Genomic DNA, 18,664 nt, shown 5'->3' on the forward strand with positions numbered 1-18,664 from the left:
GGAGTTTGGCCATTAGTTTACCTAAGTGCATGGATACAACTGAAAAGATTCTTTGCTAGGTACAGGGCTGGGAGGAAGGAGAGTAGCTGGGAAAGAAGTTCAAAATAGTTCCCATATCTGTGCCTGTGCTTCCAAAAGATTTAATAGAATCTTTTCTCTCCCCAGATCATGAAGTATGCAGAGCAGAGAATTCCAACATTGAATGAGTACTGTGTGGTGTGTGATGAGCAGCATGTCTTCCAGAATGGGTCCATGCTCAAGGTATAAACCCTTGCTCTGTGACCCTTCTTAGACCCTTAGTCAAGGCCCTTTTCCTCCTCATCTCTCCTTTATTCCTTTCTTCCTGGTTCTATGGTAAAGGTGGAATTCTGTCCTTACTCCCTGAGATTCTAGAAATAATTGTTTTACTCAAAAAATAAATGTCAGCAGTCCTACTAGGAAAGATGAGGCAATTGAATATTTTCGAAGATATAATCTCCACCCAACATTTAAAAGTAGGTATCAGATATTGACCAAGATAATTGGATATGATACTGTCCTTAAGGACTCCAAATCTAGGTGATTAGACAGACACTTGACTATCAGTGTATAGAAGAGATATGAACAGTCTTGGGAAGCCTGAAGAGAGAACATCTAACTACCTAGGGAGGTTATGAAAGGCTTTGTATAAGAGACAGCATTAATTCTCACACTTATCAGTAAGTTTGACAGAGTGGGCCCCAAACTCCTGCCTCATTATAGAGTTGTCTGAAGTCAGGATTATCCCTTCCTCCCTACATTACCTTTTCACTGCATCTCCCCTACCGCCACTGTGTATTTTAATATGTCCATTTAGCCAGCCGTCTGTACTCGTGAACTGTGCGTTTTCTCCTTCTACACACTGGGAGTCATGTCTGGAGCTGCAGAGGAGGTGGCCACTGGAGCAGAGGTATCTGTCATCATTGATGTTTCTATCTCTCTTAGGGAACCCTCTCTCTTCCTCTCTGAAATCAATAAAAAAATATAATAATAATAAAAAAAGGCTGGGGAACCTATCAGTTTCATTCCTTGGAACTTAATCTCTGGAAATGCTTTCATATGTAAGGCTATTCATGATAGTATTATTTGTAATAGTAAAAAAAAAAAAATGGATACAACTCCCATCTATAGAGCATCCAGTTAAATTATGGTATGTCCTTAGAGTGGAAATACTATTCAGCTATTATTTATGGATAGAAAATTATAACCTGCAACCTTGGTGTATCGAGTCAACACTCTAAGCAACTGAGCTATTCTGCCAGGGCTTTTTAATCACTTTCTAAATCATTGTTACTTAAAATTTTATGAGTTTATATTATCTAATGAAAAACCATAAACACATTTGCTTTTAAAAAGAAGAGCAGGCAGTTTTGAGCAAGCCACAGGCTGTGCGCCTGTCAGGAGTGGGCCAGCAACACAGCTCAGCAGCCATGGGGGAGCCTGGATCAATCATGAAGATAAACCAGCCTTCTCTGGGAAAGCTCCAGAGAAACATGATGCCCCAGACTTTAGCGAAGAAGAGACAACTGGTTTCAGCCATGAGCAAACGGAGACGTCGGGAAAGGACTGAACATCCAATGAGGCTGACCAGCTGCATTTTTAAAAGTGCAGTCACCAAGGTTACTGCCCATCCTGACAATGTGGTCAGGCGCAGGCGGCAGGAGGAGACCTTGGAGAAGCCCCAGCAGATAAGTGCCTACAGAAGACTGCAGGGGCTCCAGGCCTGCAGCAGTGAAGGGGAACTTCTAAATACTTTGGATGTGACAAATGTGATGAGAATAACTGCACCAGGAAGTGCGGGTGAATCCCTGGGCCGTGCTGGTCCTGGATCTCTACACACCAGTCCCCAGCCCAGCTCAGCACAATTATTACATAGGGTAGAGATGATCCCAGGAGCAGGCCTCTGGGACCCACAGCTTCTGTGCAGGCAACTGGTCACCCATGGAGACATCCAGAGACAGAATCTCAGAGTGAGGAAAGCAAGAGAGAGACTGGCTGCGGCTTTGAGGGAAGACAGGCTGGCCAGGGAGGCAGAGAGCCAGGAGTGAAGAAGAATGTTTTGATTTCATGCAAATCTGACTTCCGTGAACTTGCTATTATATCTCATTCTAACATAAATTGTATCTTTGTTTTAATTTAAGTAATTAATTGTTGTTTAAACCTCATGTGAGGATATTTTTTATTTTGCCAAAATTCTAATTCACACATAAGACATACTACATAATAAAAGGCTAATATGCAAATTGACAAAAAAAAAAAAAAAAAGAAGAGCAGAGAAAAATGCTGAAACTCCAAAAGGTAGACTTATTCTGGATACTACGTGGATTCTAGAACTGAGAAATCATTTGGCTTCTACTGACCCCCTTCTCTCCTTTCCCCTAAGGTGGTGGATCTGCTGGTGGCCATGTGTAGGGCAGCTTTGGAGTCCCCTAGAAAAAGCATCATCTTTGAGCCTTATCCCTCTGTGGTGGACCCCACTGATCCCAAGACTTTGGCCTTTAACCCTAAGGTATAGTTGTCAGGGCTAAGGAACAGAAACAGTAGAAAATAGTGGGAGACTATGGTATGTCATTCTAGTTACACAGCTTCTTGCAGTAAGAATCAGAATAAATGAAAGACTTGTTTCTTGGGAACTCTTGAGCCCTAAGTTTTAGCTGTTTTAGTGAATAAATTAACTGACTTAGTCAGAAGAAGGAGAGAAGAATTAATATTAATTATGGCATGAAAGGGAAGAATAAAGACCTTGGAGCCAAACAGACCTGGATTCCACTTGAGACTCTGTTATTCCGTAGCTGAGTAGTGTTAGACAAGTCAGTTAACCTTAATGAACCTCAATTTCCTTATCTGTAAATGGGATAATATCTACCTTTTGGATTGTTATAAAAATGAGGGATAATATGTAAAGTATTGCATTGGATAGAGTTCTCCAGAGAATCATAACCAATAGGAGATTTATTATAAGGAATTGGCTCATATAATTATGAAAGCTCAGAAGTCCCAGGATTAGCAGTCAGCAGACTAGAGACTCAGGAGAGCCAATTATTTAAGTTCCAATGCAAAAGCTAGCAGTCTCCAGATCCCAGTCCAAAAACAGGAAAAGACCAGTGTCCCAGCTTCAAGAAGTCAGGCAGGAGGAGCTTCCTACTTGGCTTTTTTGTTCTATTCAGACCTTATACTGATTGCATGAGGCCCACACAAATTAGGGAGGGCAATATGCTTTACTGATTCAAGGGTTAATCTCATCTAGAAACCCTCTCACAGGCACTCCCCAAAATAATGTTTGACCAAATGTTTGGGCATTCCATTGTTTAGTGAAATTAACACTATTAACAATTGACATAATTAATCATCACAATACCTGACTATTATTCATTGTTATATGTCACACACTATACCAGGTTCTTTACATATGTTATTTCATAACATCTAGATTAGGGTAGTGGGAATTTTTATCTTCATTTATTCATAGGATTACTGGGCTTCTAAAAGGTTAAGTAACTTACCCTATTATTCTCAATTGGTAAAGAGAACTAGCATGTGATACCAGAACTATATGACATTACATCTGTTTTCTTTCCATGACGTACTACCCTTCCCCTAGGGCCTAAACTTTTTTTTGTATATCTGCGCCTACTTTTTTTCACATCTTGACTCTCCATTTTTTTTCATCTGATTTTTCTCTTCCCATTGATTCCCCACAGAAGAAGAATTATGAACGACTTCAGAAAGCTCTGGATAGTGTGATGTCCATCCGGGAGATGACCCAGGTACTCTACCCTTTTCCTGCCCTCTGCCTGTGCCACAAGTGTTGTATTCTGCTTGGAATTCATGGAAGTGGAGTGAAGACTTAGAGATGCTACTCAGATTCCTCACTGTTTACTTTAGTCTTCCCTCCTGTTCTGTTTTGTTTTATTAACTCTGTTACTACTCTTCTTTCTTACTCTTAATGTCTCCCTCAACCTTTGCTTTTGTTGCTAATTCCTTAACAGGTTGTTCATATTTAATGTTTATTTTTTCATAATTCTTAGGGAATTAGGTGAGGGAAAGACCTCTGCCCATGGGTTAAGAGGTTAGAAGGGAGGTTAAGAAGGGGGGCTTGGAGGTAAGGAACTAGACCCAGGGACCTCCATCTTCTATCCTTCTAGGGGTGGGGCAGCCACATGGATCAGTGACCATCCTTTGACTCAAGGCTGTCCCTCACCAGACTTCCCCACCCCTGGTCTGCAATCTCTGCATGAATAGACATTCATTTGTGCTCATTTACAGGTGGGCCTCTTAGCAAATCCTATATATCACAGTTTATATTAATACATAAGATACACCAATGAGAGATGATTTGCTTGTCAAGAACTCCTTGCTTTATGTAAGGTTTTACCAGAGGATTCCTTAGCCTATTCTTTCTGACATTGATTTCATTTATTTTTTATTTACAATCAACTTTGTAGGGTGGTAGGAATTGCATAAAATGAGGGAGACCCACCTACATGTTGTTTTGTAAGCATCTTCACTCATTTTCATATTTATTTATGAATCTTCCCAATCTGACTGGGTTCCTTGTGGGTGGGAACCCATCTTCTCTTGCCTTTGTATGGTCTTCGTTACCTACCTTGCCCTGGGCCCTGATAGTCATCTGTGGAAAGTGGAAGGGCTCTCACTGCTCGTGGAAGTTAACTTTATGGCTATTGTTTTATAGGGATCATATCTGGAAATCAAGAAGCAGATGGACAAGCTGGATCCCCTGGCCCATCCTCTCCTGCAATGGTATGGATAGAATGGTTCATCTTTCCCAGAGTGGGGCAGGGACATGGTATTAGACATGGAGCCTACACCTTCTCTTAGAGACAGTTTCAGCTTCCTTCCTGAGGTTATATATATATCATGGCTGCTTTTTCTTGTGTTTTTATTGACACCAGGCTTTGACAAGAACTCAGATCCAATAGAGAACCCACAAATTCTGAGATGTCTCAACTTCTTTTTAGGAGTTTCTTATTTCTCAGTAGGTTCTTTATGCCCCTTGCATGTAGAAATTAACACCATTCACGTCAAATAACTTCAGTGTACCCTTCTACTCCCTTTTCCTGTCTCAAGGTCTTCCCTGGTGACGTAGACTGTCCAGAGCCTTTCAGCAAAGATTCTAACCATTCTCTACTGCCCTCCCTCTCTGATTGATTGATTGATTGATTGATTGTTGACAGTATTACAGATGTCCTCCTTTCTCCCCCCAGTCCCTCTCTGCCCAGCCCCTGTCCCTCATCACACTATTGTCTTTTCTTTGGTTAACCTCTTCCAGTCTCCTTCCTCCCTCCCCCAACCCCTCACTTCCAAAATATGTCAGTCTATTCCATGCACCTACACCTATAGACCTATTTTGTTTTATCAGTTTATTTTGTTCATTAGATTCCACATATAAGTAAGATCCTGTGGTATTTGTCTTTCTCTGACTGGCTTATTTCACTGAGCATAATGCTCTCCGGGTCCATTCATGCTGTTGCATAGGGTAAGGAGGCCCCTCTTCTTTTTTACAGCTGCATAGTATTCCATGGTGTAAATGTACCACAGCTTTTTCATCCACTCACCTACTGCTGGGCACTTGGGCTATTTCCAGATCTTAGCTATTGTAAATAATGCCACTATGAACATAGGATGCATATATTCTTTCTGATTGGTGTTTCAGGATTCTTAGGACATACTCCCTAAAGTAGAATTACTGGGTCAAATGGCAGTCCATTTTTAATTTTTTTGAGGAAACTTCATACTGTTTTCCACAGTGGCTGCACCAATCTGCATTACCACCAGCAGTGTACTAGGGTTCCCTTTTCTCCATAGCCTCACCAGCATTTGTTGTTTGTTGATTAATTGATTTTTTAAAATTTTTTAATTGATTTCAGAGAGGAAGAGAGAGATAGAAACATCAATGATAAGAGAGCATCATTGATTGGCTGCCTCCTGCACACTCCACACTGGGGATTGAGCCCGCAACCCAGGCAAATGCCCTGACCGGGAATCGAACTGGTGACCTCCTGGTTTTTCTGGGTCAGTGCTCAACCGCTGAGCCACACCCGGCTGGGCATTTTGTTGATTTATTGATGGTAGCCATTCTGGCAGGTATGAAGTGATACCTTTGAATTGGTTCCTCTCGGTTTATGGGTCAACATTGAAACACAGGCACACCAGCCAGGCCTTTGCCCATTTTTTAATTTAATAGTTTGTCTTCCTGGTGTTGAGTTTTATGAGTTCTTTCTAGGGATGTTGAGCATTTTTTTCATGTGTCTATTGGCTATCTGAATGTCCTCTTTGGAGAAGTATCTATTCAGGTCCCTATGAGTTCTTTATATATTTTGGAAATTAACCCCTAATCAGATGTATCACTGGGGAATGTTCTCTCATACAGTGCGTTCCCTTTTCCATTTTGTTGATGGGTCCCTTCCTGATCTTGATTCCTGTTCTGTTTTCTTGACATGGCTTTTCCCTTTCTTTTTAGTCAGCCTTTGACATCAATAGTTTCTCAATGCACTATGCTCCCTCTTAGCATGAGGAATGTCCAGGCATAGATCCTCCAGAATGGCATCATAAGTACATGGGTAAAACACAAACAAACTAAACCATCCACTATAGGAGATAATGCTCCTTTGCTGACCCCTCAGTGTTTCATGCCTTTGTTCTCTCTTGTCCTCTGAATGTAGCCACATATAGCCTAGTCTATCCTTGAATCCTCAGGAAGTTTATTCTAGTTTCTTCTGCTTCTTTCTCCTGCCCAAGCAGTAATTCTCTATCCATTCTTCACCATCACCAAGAGCATTCAAGCTTCCTCTGAGCTCAAGTGTGATTGTCCTGAGCTCAATTCTAAGTTTCTAAATCCCAAGGGTAATTCATCACCATCCTAATACAGATTGCTCTCTAATTTTTTTTAGCTGACCTCTTGTTCTCTTCCTTTTGTTCTATTCTTTTCTCTCCCTAGATGTAGCAGCTCACCTCCCAACCCTCTCTTTCATCTGTTATTTAACTATCAGTAACTAGCTTTCCTTTTACATTTTTATATGCAAGCATTACTACCCAAGGGAATATTCAGACGGTGGCCTGGATATTTCACACAATTCAGACAACCCTGGAATCCTTGCTTGTTCTCCCAAGGGCACAGCAAGGCTGCTGCTTTGTTCACAATGGCCTAATCACACACGTATTCTGTCATTTTCTTTATTTATCTGTTTTGTCCTAGGATCATCTCTAGTAACAGGTCACACATTGTCAAACTACCTCTCAGCAGGGTAAGTGACCTTTTTCCCTCTAAACTTAAATATCTGATGAGAGAGGCAGGGAGGGGCCTCCAAACCAACCAACCACATTGGTCCTAGATTTTCCTGGTTGTCTCTGCCCATCAATAATAATATTTGGGCTTAAGCATATTTCCTTTTTGGGGGGTCATTGCAAGCCTGATTTGCTCCTTATCCCCAATCCTTCTCTCCCTGATCTCCATTTCTGCTCTGTTTTTCTGACCCCACCCCCACCCTGGCAGCAGCTGAAGTTCATGCACACCTCACACCAGTTCCTCCTGCTGAGCAGCCCTCCTGCCAAGGAGGCACGGTTCCGGACTGCCAAGAAACTCTATGGCAGCACTTTTGCCTTCCAGTAAGAGCGGGGTGGTGGGGAAAGTGGAGGGCAACAAATGTAAGGTGATGGGAGAGTTCATTCGAGATTAATGAGTTTGTGTTACCTATGTTCATCAACCAGTCAACAATTAGTTATATTGTGGTAGATTCTGTAGAACAAGTATGTCAAACTCATGGCCCGCAGGCCGCATGTGGCCCACAACGAATATTTTTGCAGCCCAACCAATATAACGATATGTCAGAAATGTTTTAATAAAAATTTCATAACCTAATTTTTACAATATCCTGTTATTCATGATTATTAATAACGAACTACTACATTCACTAATGACTGATTACTGTAGTCATTTCCCTTATGAGCCTTGTACAAGCACACCATTTCTCTCCCCTAATACTAGCAGCGAATATTTTAGCAGCCGATTGCCACGTCATTAGTCATGTACTGAGTTGTTTGGTGTTTGCAACAGGAAATATTTCACTTTCGGAGAACAAGAAAAATAGGTTTATTTGTGTTATGTTTATTAATTTGTGCATTTATTCAATGTCTGGTAAATTAATATTCAAGAAAAAATTTTTATTAAAATGTTCTATTTTATGTTAATGATTAGTCATTTATTTCAGCCCTTTGTATTCAGCATGTCTCTATCAAAATAAACCTACGTTTCTATGAAAATTGAAGCTTTTGTTTTTTGCAGCCCACATAAACTTAAACCTTGTTTATTTGGCCCGTCTTAGCCTTTGAGTTTGACATTCTTGCTGTAGAAGATAAAAAGATGGCATATGATATGTTCTTTACTCTCAAGCTACTTATGATGTAGTTGAGGAGAAATGGCATTTGCACATAAATGGATGGTTGAAGAAACAGATTAGAGGAAATAGATTTGAAAACTACTTGGAGGAAATCAATTGATGCATAATTGTGGGAGAAAAGAGAGAAAGAAAGAGCCATATTTAAGGGTAATGCAAAGGGAGTGGTGGTACCATTTTCCCAAAGTACACCTGAATTCAGGACTGGAAGCCATATTTGCATTCAGTGATAAGTTTGTTGGGTTTGAGAAGAATTCAATTTGAAACATAGGGGAATAGGCCAATGAAAATGCTGAATCAGCAGTTGAGGGTTTAGAATGGGCCTAGCTAAAGCATGGAAGAGATAGATGATGGGACTGGAAATTAAGATATAAGAGGTTAGTCACAGATACATCTGCATGCCTGTGACTATGTCCATATGCATGCCCATCACTAAGTATATGTGTCCATCTTCATGTCCTGTGTGGGTGAGAATGGGTGGGAATGGCATTCTTGAAAGTGCTCCTGGGAACCTCATACTGTGAAGAGACATACATTCTACCCTGCCTTACAGTGGGTCCCACATTGAGAACTGGCATTCGATCCTGCGCAATGGGCTGGTGAATGCATCCTACACCAAACTGCAGGTGAGGCTGTGCCCCTTTTTTCTTTTTCTCCACCCTGTTTTCTGCCCCGCTCAGTTTTGGGAAAGTCTACCCTGGAGTACTCAGCTGTTTTGCCTCAGCATCCTTAAATCTAGTCTGCGTGTGGCTTCCCTAGGGAGGAAGTTGGAAGTGTATGTATAGAATGAATGTAGCTTTTATATATTTTACCTCCTGTGTTTTTCAGTGGTTTGGGGAATGGGAATGTAGCTGTAGGCAGGAATATGAATTGCTGATTGCAGCCATTAGATGAATTACCCTATTAGAACTTTTCAATATATGTGACTATTCATTCAGAGTTATATAGTATCACCAGAGAATTAAATTTCTCCTATGCTCATGGGAGTGGGATGGTTCTTAAGGTACCACTGAAATACGCATTTTCAGAAGCCCCCATGGGAGAATGAGATGTGGTAAAAGGCTGTATTGGTGGGAGTTACATTCCTCAGGTTCCAAAGTCCCATGCTCCTTAAACCAGTCCTGAAAGAGTGCAGCTGGGGTTCCAATAGAGCCAAAAGGAGGGCCAGTGTCCAAAGTGACTGTTCCATGTTGAAGCTGGGTCCAGTGCATTTAGTCCAGATTCAGTCCCTTAATCCATTGTGTGGGTCCCACATGGCTGTGAGCCACGTGGGTGCAGGGTAGCTTGCCCCTGCAACAGGATAGCCAGGAGCCCAGCTGCATGAGAGAGAGGCTCTTTTGTTCAGAAGCTTAAATATTCAGGTATAGTGCTGCAGTGGCCACACGCATTCTGGCCACTGATTCGCTCCCGGGTGTGACTGACAGACAGGTAGGCATCTTCCACATCACTCAGACCTTACTCGCATTAGTCCAAACTGCCTTTGTTCACTCCCTTCTCACATCTCTCTACGGGGAGCAGACTTTAAGAGTGTTATATTAGCAAAGCCGTGTAAATGGCATGCCTATATTACCTAGTCTTCCCTTTACACCTTTTCTGTTAAATAATAACCTGGTTATTATAACGGTATCAATAGGAGATTTATTTCTTTGCCCTGAGAGACCCCAAGGAACAGTCATTGTTCCTCTTCCTGGCTATCTGTTCTGTAGTTCTTTTTTTTGGAATCTCATATATACCGACACCTGGGGACAGGAACATAGATTCCAAGGGACTGACTCAGTGGCTGTGCTATTCCTCACTCCAAGGCTTCAAAATTTATTATTTCATAGACAAAGGGGTTAACTTGCAACCGATGTCAGCCTATTGGCATTTTAAGAGTAGGTGCCTAGAGCCATCTGAATGAGTGATAATGGAGGGAAGAGAGGGCTGGCTAAGCCTCGTGGCTCCCTAATACACAGTCATGGGAGGGCCCAGGCTCATATTGCTCATCCTGGTGTTTCCCTGCAAGCTGCATGGAGCAGCCTATGGCAAAGGCATCTACCTGAGCCCCATCTCCAGTATTTCCTTTGGATACTCAGGTAAGAAATACTTTCTGGCCACCTTGACTCTGTTTATACTGCATCCATTTTGTGAATATACCATCTATGCTCTCCTCCTCTTCTACCATGGGTACTTGGTCTATGTCAGCTCTTTTCCCAGTCATGGATACAAACTCTGTCTTTCTCAGTTTTCTCTCATTAGAAATTTGGATTCTTCCTTTTTTCCATGGGGATAGTTTTATTCATTATAGAGGCTTGGCAGTGGGAACTGGGAAATGAAACTAGGCTTTTGGTAGACACCATTTTTGGTGTTAGCAATAGCCCGTCATTATAAATTGTGTATGTACACATGTGCATGTGTGTTTACCTATAAATACACTTGAAGGCTTGAGTCCCTTCTGTTGGCTTACATTTCTGAAGACACTGTTCTTCTCCCTGTCAACTCTCTTTTCAACTATGTATAATTATACATTATACTATCAGTCACATTGAATGCAAGAGAAAGCATTTCATTCCAAAGATAAGGCATGAGTGAGGTCCAGAATCTGATTAGAAGATGAGTCTACTTTTGTCCTGTTCAGAAAATGATTCTGACTTAAAACTCTCTCGGTGTTCCAGGTTCATGTCTTCATTCCTTTTCTGTTTTCTTTTGTTCTTGTTCTGTATAAAAGAGAGCCACCATGAAGTTGCATGTATACCATATGAAGGAGACAGTGCTAGAGTCTTTAATATATATATTTTATTGATTTTTTACAGAGAGGAAGGGAGAGGGATAGAGAGTTAGAAACATTGATTAGAGAGAAACATCGACCAGCTGCCGCCTGCACACTCCCTACTGGGGATGTGCCCACAACCAAGGTACATGCCTTGACCGGAATCGAACCTGGAACCTTTCAGTCCACAGGCTGACGCTCTATCCACTGAGCCAAACCGGTTAGGGCAAGTGCTAGAGTCATTATAGATTATCATTTAGTGTCCTCCAGTAATTATAACTGTATAAAGATTAGAAACTTAGCTCCATAGGTGCAGAACTAGAATAGTCTCTAACATAATAAACTAAAAAAGTAGAAAAAAAGAGATAGGTAAGAACTGAAATCAACCAAATAAAAATAGGTACAATAGGTAGAACCAAAAAAGCAAAAGTTGATACTTTTTAAGAACTAAAAAACAAACAAAAAAACAGATATAGCCAAAACCGGTTTGGCTCAGTGGATAGAGCGTCGGTCTGCGGACTGAAGGGTCCCAGGTTCGATTCTGGTCAAGGGCATGTACCTGGGTTGCGGGCACATCCCCAGTGGGAGATGTGCAGGAGGCGGCTGATCGATGTTTCTCTCTCATTGGTGTTTCTAACTATCTCTCTCCCTTCCTCTCTGTAAAAAATCACCAATAAAATATATTAAAAAAAAAACAAAACCCAGATATAGCTGGTTAGATTGAAGAAAAAGAGCACAGATATCTGGAAAAGGGAACATAACTACAGATGTAGCAAAATTTAAGAAGCTAATGGGACAATTTTGTCAACTTTATATCAGTACTTTGAAAACTTGGACAGCCGAAACCGGTTTGGCTCAGTGGATAGAGCGTCGGCCTGCGGACTGAAAGGTCCCAGGTTCGATTCCGGTCAAGGGCATGTACCTTGGTTGCAGGCACATCCCCAGTAGGAGATGTGCAGGAGGCAGCTGATCGATGTTTCTCTCTCATCAATGTTTCTAACTCTCTCTCTCTCTCCCTTCCTCTCTGTAAAAAAATCAATAAAATATATTTTAAAAAAAAACTTTGACAAAATGGATAAATTCTTAGAAAAATATAACTAAAAAAATGGTTCAAGAAGAAATAGAAAGCCTAAATAGTCCTAAAACTATAAAAGACATTGAATGGTAGTTTAAAATTTTACACCACACTCCACACCGCCCCCCTACACATACACACATATGCACACAAAATCCAAAAATCCTACCTAGCTCAGATAGTTTTCAAGTCAGGCTAAACTTTCAAGGAACAAATTATTTCACAGTTTTACACAGAATCATCCAGAGAATGAAAACATGAATTCATAAGTCATAAAAGATTGGTAAATTTGATTTTATCAACACTAATAACTTCTGTTTATCAGAAGACATCTTAAGAAAGTGAAAAGATGCCCTAGCCAGTTTGGCTCAGTGGACAAAGCATTGGCCTGTGGACCGAAGAGTCCTGGGTTCATTTCTGGTCAAGGGTACATGCCCAGGTTGCAGGTTTGATCCCAGTAGGGGGCATGCAGGAGGTAGCCGATCAATGATTCTCTCTCATCATTGATGTTTCTATCTCTCCCCCCCTCTCCCTTCCTTTCTGAAATCAATAAAATATATTTTTTTTAAAAAAGAGAAAAGACAAGCTACAAACCAGGAGAAGTCATTTATAATACACATAACCACAAAAGATTAGTAATAAAGATATATTTTTAAAATCCTTAGAAATTGCCCTGGCTGGGTAGCTCAGTTTTAGACCATCGTCCTGTGCAACAAAAAGTTGTGGGCTCAATCCAAGGTCAAGGCAAGTACAGGAAGCAACCAATCAATGTTTCTCTTTTTCCCCCTCTCCCTATCCCTCACACCCTCTCTTAATCTCTCCTCTCCCTCCCTCTCTAAAAATCAAAAACATATCCTTGTGTGAGGATTTTTAAAAAATTCTTACAGATAAATAAGAAAAAGACAACCCAATATAAAAATTGGCAAATGAGAGATTACTGGTCAAGATGGCCATGTAGGTAAATGTACTCACCTTCTCCCACAACCACATCAAAATTGCAACTAAAGTACAGAGCAACCATCATTCATAACCACCTGTAATCGAGCTGAATGGAAGTCTTACAACTATGAAATTGGAGAAGCCACATTAAGACTGGTAGGGCAGAGACCTGGAAGTGCTGGTCCCACACTCATGTGTGGCACATAAAAATCAGGAGAGATCTCGGCAGTGTAGGCCTCCCCTGAGGAGTGGGGGGCCCCAGTCCCACACCAGACCTCCCCACTGAGGGTTTCAATGCCAGCAAGAGAAGTCCCAGTAATTTCTAGCTGTAAAAATGAATATGGCTTGAGGCTGAGGAAGGCTGACACTTGCTGGAGTGCCAGGGAGTTTCTCTTAAAGGGCCTGCACATGGACTTACTAGGACTCACTCTTTCTGAGCTCCAGCATGGGGGAGCAGCTTGAAAGGCACCAGAGACATAGGAGGAGAAACTGCATTGTTTGGCATCTAGGTGAGAGCTGGAGGGACAGCTCTCTCCCAGACAGAAGTGCTGGCAGAAGCCATTCATCCTTTGATGAGCCTTTCCCCCACAGAGCTATCAGAGAAGTGCCATATCTGAAATTCCATCAAGCTAGCTTACACTGTTTGCCCACCCTGGTGATTCCCTGAGGCCCTTACCACCCAACTTTTTGGCCCACCCAAGCTGTTTCCAGTGGCTTTACTATAGGAATAGCCTGTCTTGACTGGTGCTTCAGATTTTCCTAAAATCTTTCAAATAAGCAGCTTCTGGCATCAGCAAGTCCTTTACTTCTCGTTAAGTGGCCCCAGGCCCAGTAGCCTTGCCTGGGCACCTCTAAGCCCAGCACAAGAGACAGCTATCTGCAGGTCACTTTGTAACTTATGCCTGGTGGCCCTGGGCAGAACACAGGCAATGGCTGATGTGGGGAGCCGAGATAGGGTTAAGCCTCAGACTAACAAGTCCCTGTTTGGGCGCCAGATGTTGTAAATGTTTCCCTCCACGTCCCGCGTGGTTCAGGGTTCAGGATCTGGAAGAGGAGCCGCACACAAATGAAAGAGAAAAGACAAGAGATAATTTGGGAATATTGGGGGGCCAGGTGGGTAAGTCCAACTCAAGAGGAAGGACTTCTATCGGTGCTCAGGCCACCAACCATTTTATAGTCAGAGGTAAACAAGGTTGTGGTTACCATAGTTACACTGTTCTTGTGAGTTTCACTTGTTTTGACCATAGTTACACTTCCTGCACTTCCCTCAGCCATTAGCTTCCCAGATAATATCTAGGGAGTGTTATAAGGTCAAGCCTAATTATGGTAAGAGGATTGTGCCCTCTAAGCTGGGACTTGTTTGTCAGTCCTAGGCTTAACTCTGTATCGGCTTCCCACAGGCTGACACTGGCCTGCAACTCCTAGGAGATTCCAAAGCTGGTGCACCCAGTGATAGCTTCGGGCAACATTGAAGCACCACCACCTAGCCACCTCCACAAGTGATACACTGAAGTGGTGGAATCAGTGGGTACCAGAGCCCTGCTGAAGCAAGTCTTGCACTGTGTGGTGGGCCCCAGCACAGCTGATCTACCAAGGTGATCGGAAGTTGGTGGTCAGCTGATCAGCCTGAGTAAATCCTTTTATTGACGTGCCAACAGCAATCAAGATTCAATTACAACAGAAGGGTGTACAGCCCACTGGGAGGTACACCTGTAGTGCCAAACTTGGGTGATCAGAAAGTCTGTGCTGCTGGACCCCACAAGTCACCAACTACATTAGGCCATGCTACTATGCCTAGGAGACATAGCAGCGCTACCTAATACACAGAAACAAGCACAAGGAGGTGACCAAAATGAGGAGACAAACATCCCACATGAAAGAATGGAACAAAACTCCAGAAAAAAATAAACAAAATGGAGACAAGCAATCAACTAGATTCAGAGTTCAAAATACTGGTTATAAGGATGCTCAGGAAACTTAGTAAGAACATCAACAGCATTAAAAATAAAAAACACAACTAATTGAAATAAAGAATAATTTACAGGGAATCACCAGTACAGTAGGTGAAGCCAAGAATCAAATTGACTTGGAATATAAGGAAGAAAAAAAAAAATCAGAGCAACAAGAAAAAAGAATCCCTCCAAAATGAGGATAGTGTAAGGAGCCTCTGGGACAAATCCAAGCATACCAACATTCGCATCATGGGGGTGCTGGAAGGAGAAGAGAAAGAGCAAGAAATTGAAAACCTATTTGAAAAAATAATTACAGAAAACTTACCTAAATTGGTGAAGGAAACAGACATAGAAGTCCAGGGATTGCAGAGTTCCAAACAAAATGAATCCAAAGAGATTCACACCAAGACACATCATAATTAAAATGTAAAAGGTTAAAGACAAACAAACTTAAAAGCAGTAAGAGAAAAGCAGTTAGTTACCTATAAGGGAGCTCCCATAAGACTGACTGTCAGCTGGTTTCTCAAAAGAAACTTTGCAGCCCAGCCGGTATGGCTTAGTGGTTGAGCATTGACCTATGGTTCAATTCCTGGTCAGAGCACATGCCCAGGTTACAGGCTCAATCCCCAGTAGCAGGCATGCAGGAGGAAGCCAATTGATGTTTCTTTCATTGGTTTCTCTTTTTCCCTCTCCCTCTCTCAAATCAATAAAGATATATTTTTTAAAAGAAAACATTTTTTAAAAAGAAAGAAACTTTGCAGGCTAAAAGGGAGTGGTAAGAAATATTCAAAGTGCCCTAACCAGTTTGGCTCAGTGGATAGAGCATCAGCCTGCGGAATGAAGGGTCCCAGGTTCAATTCTGGTCAAGGGCATGTACCTTGGTTGTGGGCACATCCCCAGTGGAGAGTGTACAGGAGGCAGCTGATTGACGTTTCTCTCTCATCGATGTTTCTAACTCTCTATCCCTCTCCCTTCCTCTCTGTAAAAAATCAATAAAATGTATTTAAAAAAAAAAAGAAATATTCAAAGTGATGAAAAGCAAGGACCTACAACCAACATTACTTTATCCTGTAAAGCTATCACTTAGAATTGATGGACATATAAAGAGCTACCAGCCAAGAAAAACTAAAGGTGTTCATCACCACCAAACCAGTATTACATGAAATGTTAAAGGGTCTTCGTTAAGAAGAAGAAAAAAAGATAAAAATATGAACAATAAAATGGTAATAAATACATATCTATCAACAATTGAAACTACAAACAAAATGAACAAGCAGAATAGAACAGACTCATAGATACAGAGAACTTTCTGTTGGTTGCCAGATGGGAGGAGAGTTTGGGAGATGGGCAAAAAAGGTGAGGATGTAAAGTAGAGCTTAGGGAATCTATACTAATAAAAGGGTAACATGCTAATGAGACCAGATAGACCCAATGTCCTTCCAGACAAAGCCACAGTGGCTGTGAGGGCCAAGGAGGGCAGGTGGCTGCAAGGGCCGAGGAGGGCTGGCAGCCGTGGCAGGGTGATGGGGGCGGCACCTTCCCCTGATTGGTCCGGTTGCCTCCCGCCATCAGTAGGACATCCCCTGAGGGCTCCCGGACTGTGAGAGGGGGCAGGCCAGGCTGATGGACCCCCCCACACACACACACCCCAGTGTACAAATTTTCATGTACCGGGCCTCTAGTATAGTCAGTAATATTCTAATAACTAGGTGTGGTGCTGGATGGGTGTAGGATTTATTGGGATGATCACTTATTAAATTATGTAATGTCTGGTCACTGGGGTGAACACCTGAAACTAAAGATGAATGTCAACTGTAATTGAAAATGAAAATGATTTAAAAAGTAAGTAAATGACATGAACAGGTATGTCACTGAAGAAATGACCAAAAAATGTGAAAAGCTGATCAGCCACTATTAATCAAGTAAGTAAAATCAAGACCAAAATGACTAGTACCATTTTAGCACCCAAATGGATTAGCAAAAATTAAGAAATCTGATACCTCTGATTGTACCAGAGTTATACATCATCAAGATTTCTTTTATTGCTTATGGGGATATAAATTAGTATGACTCTTTGGTGTTAATATAAAGCTGTTAATATATTTGGTGATAATATAAAGCTGAGAAATTTTATCCCATTGACCCAGCATTTTCATTCCTGTATATGTGCACACAAAGATGTGTACAAAAATGTTCAAAGCAGTACTGTTTGCAACAGCAAATCTTGGAAACAACGCAAATTAGGATATATTTTAATACATTCTTATGATTGATTATTCAGCAATAAAAATGAATGAACAGTGGCATTCAACATCATGGAAAAATCTTAGTAATAAGTTGAGGGGGGAAAGGCAAGCTCAAAAGACTAGTCTATGCTACCTTTTTTTAATGTTCAAAAGCAAATAAAATTAAACATTAGGCATGTGTGTATGTTTCTGTGTGTGATAAAACTAAAGAAATTTCAGGATGTTGGTTACCTCCCAAAGGGGATGCAGGTAGTTGGGTTAGGATAGCAGCACATAGTTGTAAGTCATTGGTAATGTTTTAGGTCTTGGGTTTAGTTCTTAGGTTGGATCTGAAGATATTTATTGTCCTATCCTATATAATAAAAAGCTAGTATGCAAACCAACCAAACAGTGGAACGACCAGTCGCTATGACACACACTGACCACCAGGGGGCAGATGCTCAATGCAGGAGCTGCTCCCTGGTGGTCAGTGTGCTCCCACAGGGGGAGTGCTGCTCAGCCAGAAGCTGGGCTAACAGCTGGTGAGCACAGCGGCAGTGGTGGAAGCCTCTCCTGCCCCTGCAGCAGTGCTAAGGACCCCTCAGGGGATGTCTGACTGCCAGCTTAGGCTGCTCCCTGGCAGGCAGACATCTCCCAAGGAGTCCCAGACTGTGAGAAGGCGCAGGCCAAGCTGAGGAATCTCCCTCTCCCCGGGCCTCTAGTTAAATATATGATAGTGTGTCATGAACCAAATATTAGTATTAAACTGCACAGGGTAAGTGCCCAATAAATATTTGTTAAATGTATACATGGAACCATCAACAAAACAACAAGAAGACCCACTACATGGGAGAACATATTTGCCAATGATACCACCGATAAGGGTTTAATTTCCAACATTTACAGGGAATTCATGAAACTTAACAAAAGGAAGACAAACAATCCAATAAAAAAATGGGCAACGGACCTAGATAGACACTTCTCCAAAGTGGACATACAGATGGCCAAGAGACATGAAAAAATGCTCAAAGTCTTTGATCATCATAGACATGTAAATTAAAATGACAATAAGTTATCATCTCACACTTGTCAGAATATTTACCATCAACAAATTAACAAATGACAAGTATTTGCAAAGATGTGGAATAAAGGGAACGTTAGTACACTGCTGATGGGAATACAGACTGGTGCAGCCATTATGTAAAATAATATGGAGTTTCCTCAAAAATTAAATATGTAACTGCCTTTTGATCTATTGATCCCACTTATAGGATTATATCCTGTGAAACCTG

At 41.6% G+C, this 18,664-nt stretch overlaps 2 protein-coding genes across 9 annotated transcripts in view; both read left to right on the plus strand.

Moving 5' to 3' along the window:
• The window catches only part of PARP6 (poly(ADP-ribose) polymerase family member 6), a 43,026-nt gene that overhangs the window by 19,724 nt on the left and 4,638 nt on the right, over positions 1-18,664 (plus strand). For 3 of the 8 annotated variants that reach the window (XM_006752979.2, XM_015559608.1, XM_015559616.1), the window contains 9 exons: positions 166-261; positions 836-928; positions 2,402-2,527; positions 3,720-3,785; positions 4,712-4,779; positions 7,235-7,283; positions 7,532-7,644; positions 8,986-9,058; positions 10,438-10,507. In XM_006752979.2, coding sequence (XP_006753042.1) covers positions 166-261; positions 836-928; positions 2,402-2,527; positions 3,720-3,785; positions 4,712-4,779; positions 7,235-7,283; positions 7,532-7,644; positions 8,986-9,058; positions 10,438-10,507 — 754 coding nt within the window. The remainder of the gene's footprint in view (positions 1-165; positions 262-835; positions 929-2,401; positions 2,528-3,719; positions 3,786-4,711; positions 4,780-7,234; positions 7,284-7,531; positions 7,645-8,985; positions 9,059-10,437; positions 10,508-18,664) is intronic. The other 5 variants (XM_015559612.1, XM_015559621.1, XR_001512750.1 and 2 more) reach the window with 4 other exon arrangements.
• LOC107182041 (putative methyl-CpG-binding domain protein 3-like 3) lies at positions 1,421-2,089 on the plus strand. Its single transcript, XM_015559655.1, has one exon. The coding sequence runs from the start codon at positions 1,449-1,451 to the stop codon at positions 2,064-2,066; it is 618 nt and encodes a 205-aa protein (XP_015415141.1). The 5' UTR covers positions 1,421-1,448; the 3' UTR covers positions 2,067-2,089.

Source organism: Myotis davidii, unplaced genomic scaffold (assembly GCF_000327345.1).
Source record: "Myotis davidii unplaced genomic scaffold, ASM32734v1 scaffold930, whole genome shotgun sequence".
Lineage (NCBI taxonomy): Eukaryota > Metazoa > Chordata > Mammalia > Chiroptera > Vespertilionidae > Myotis > Myotis davidii.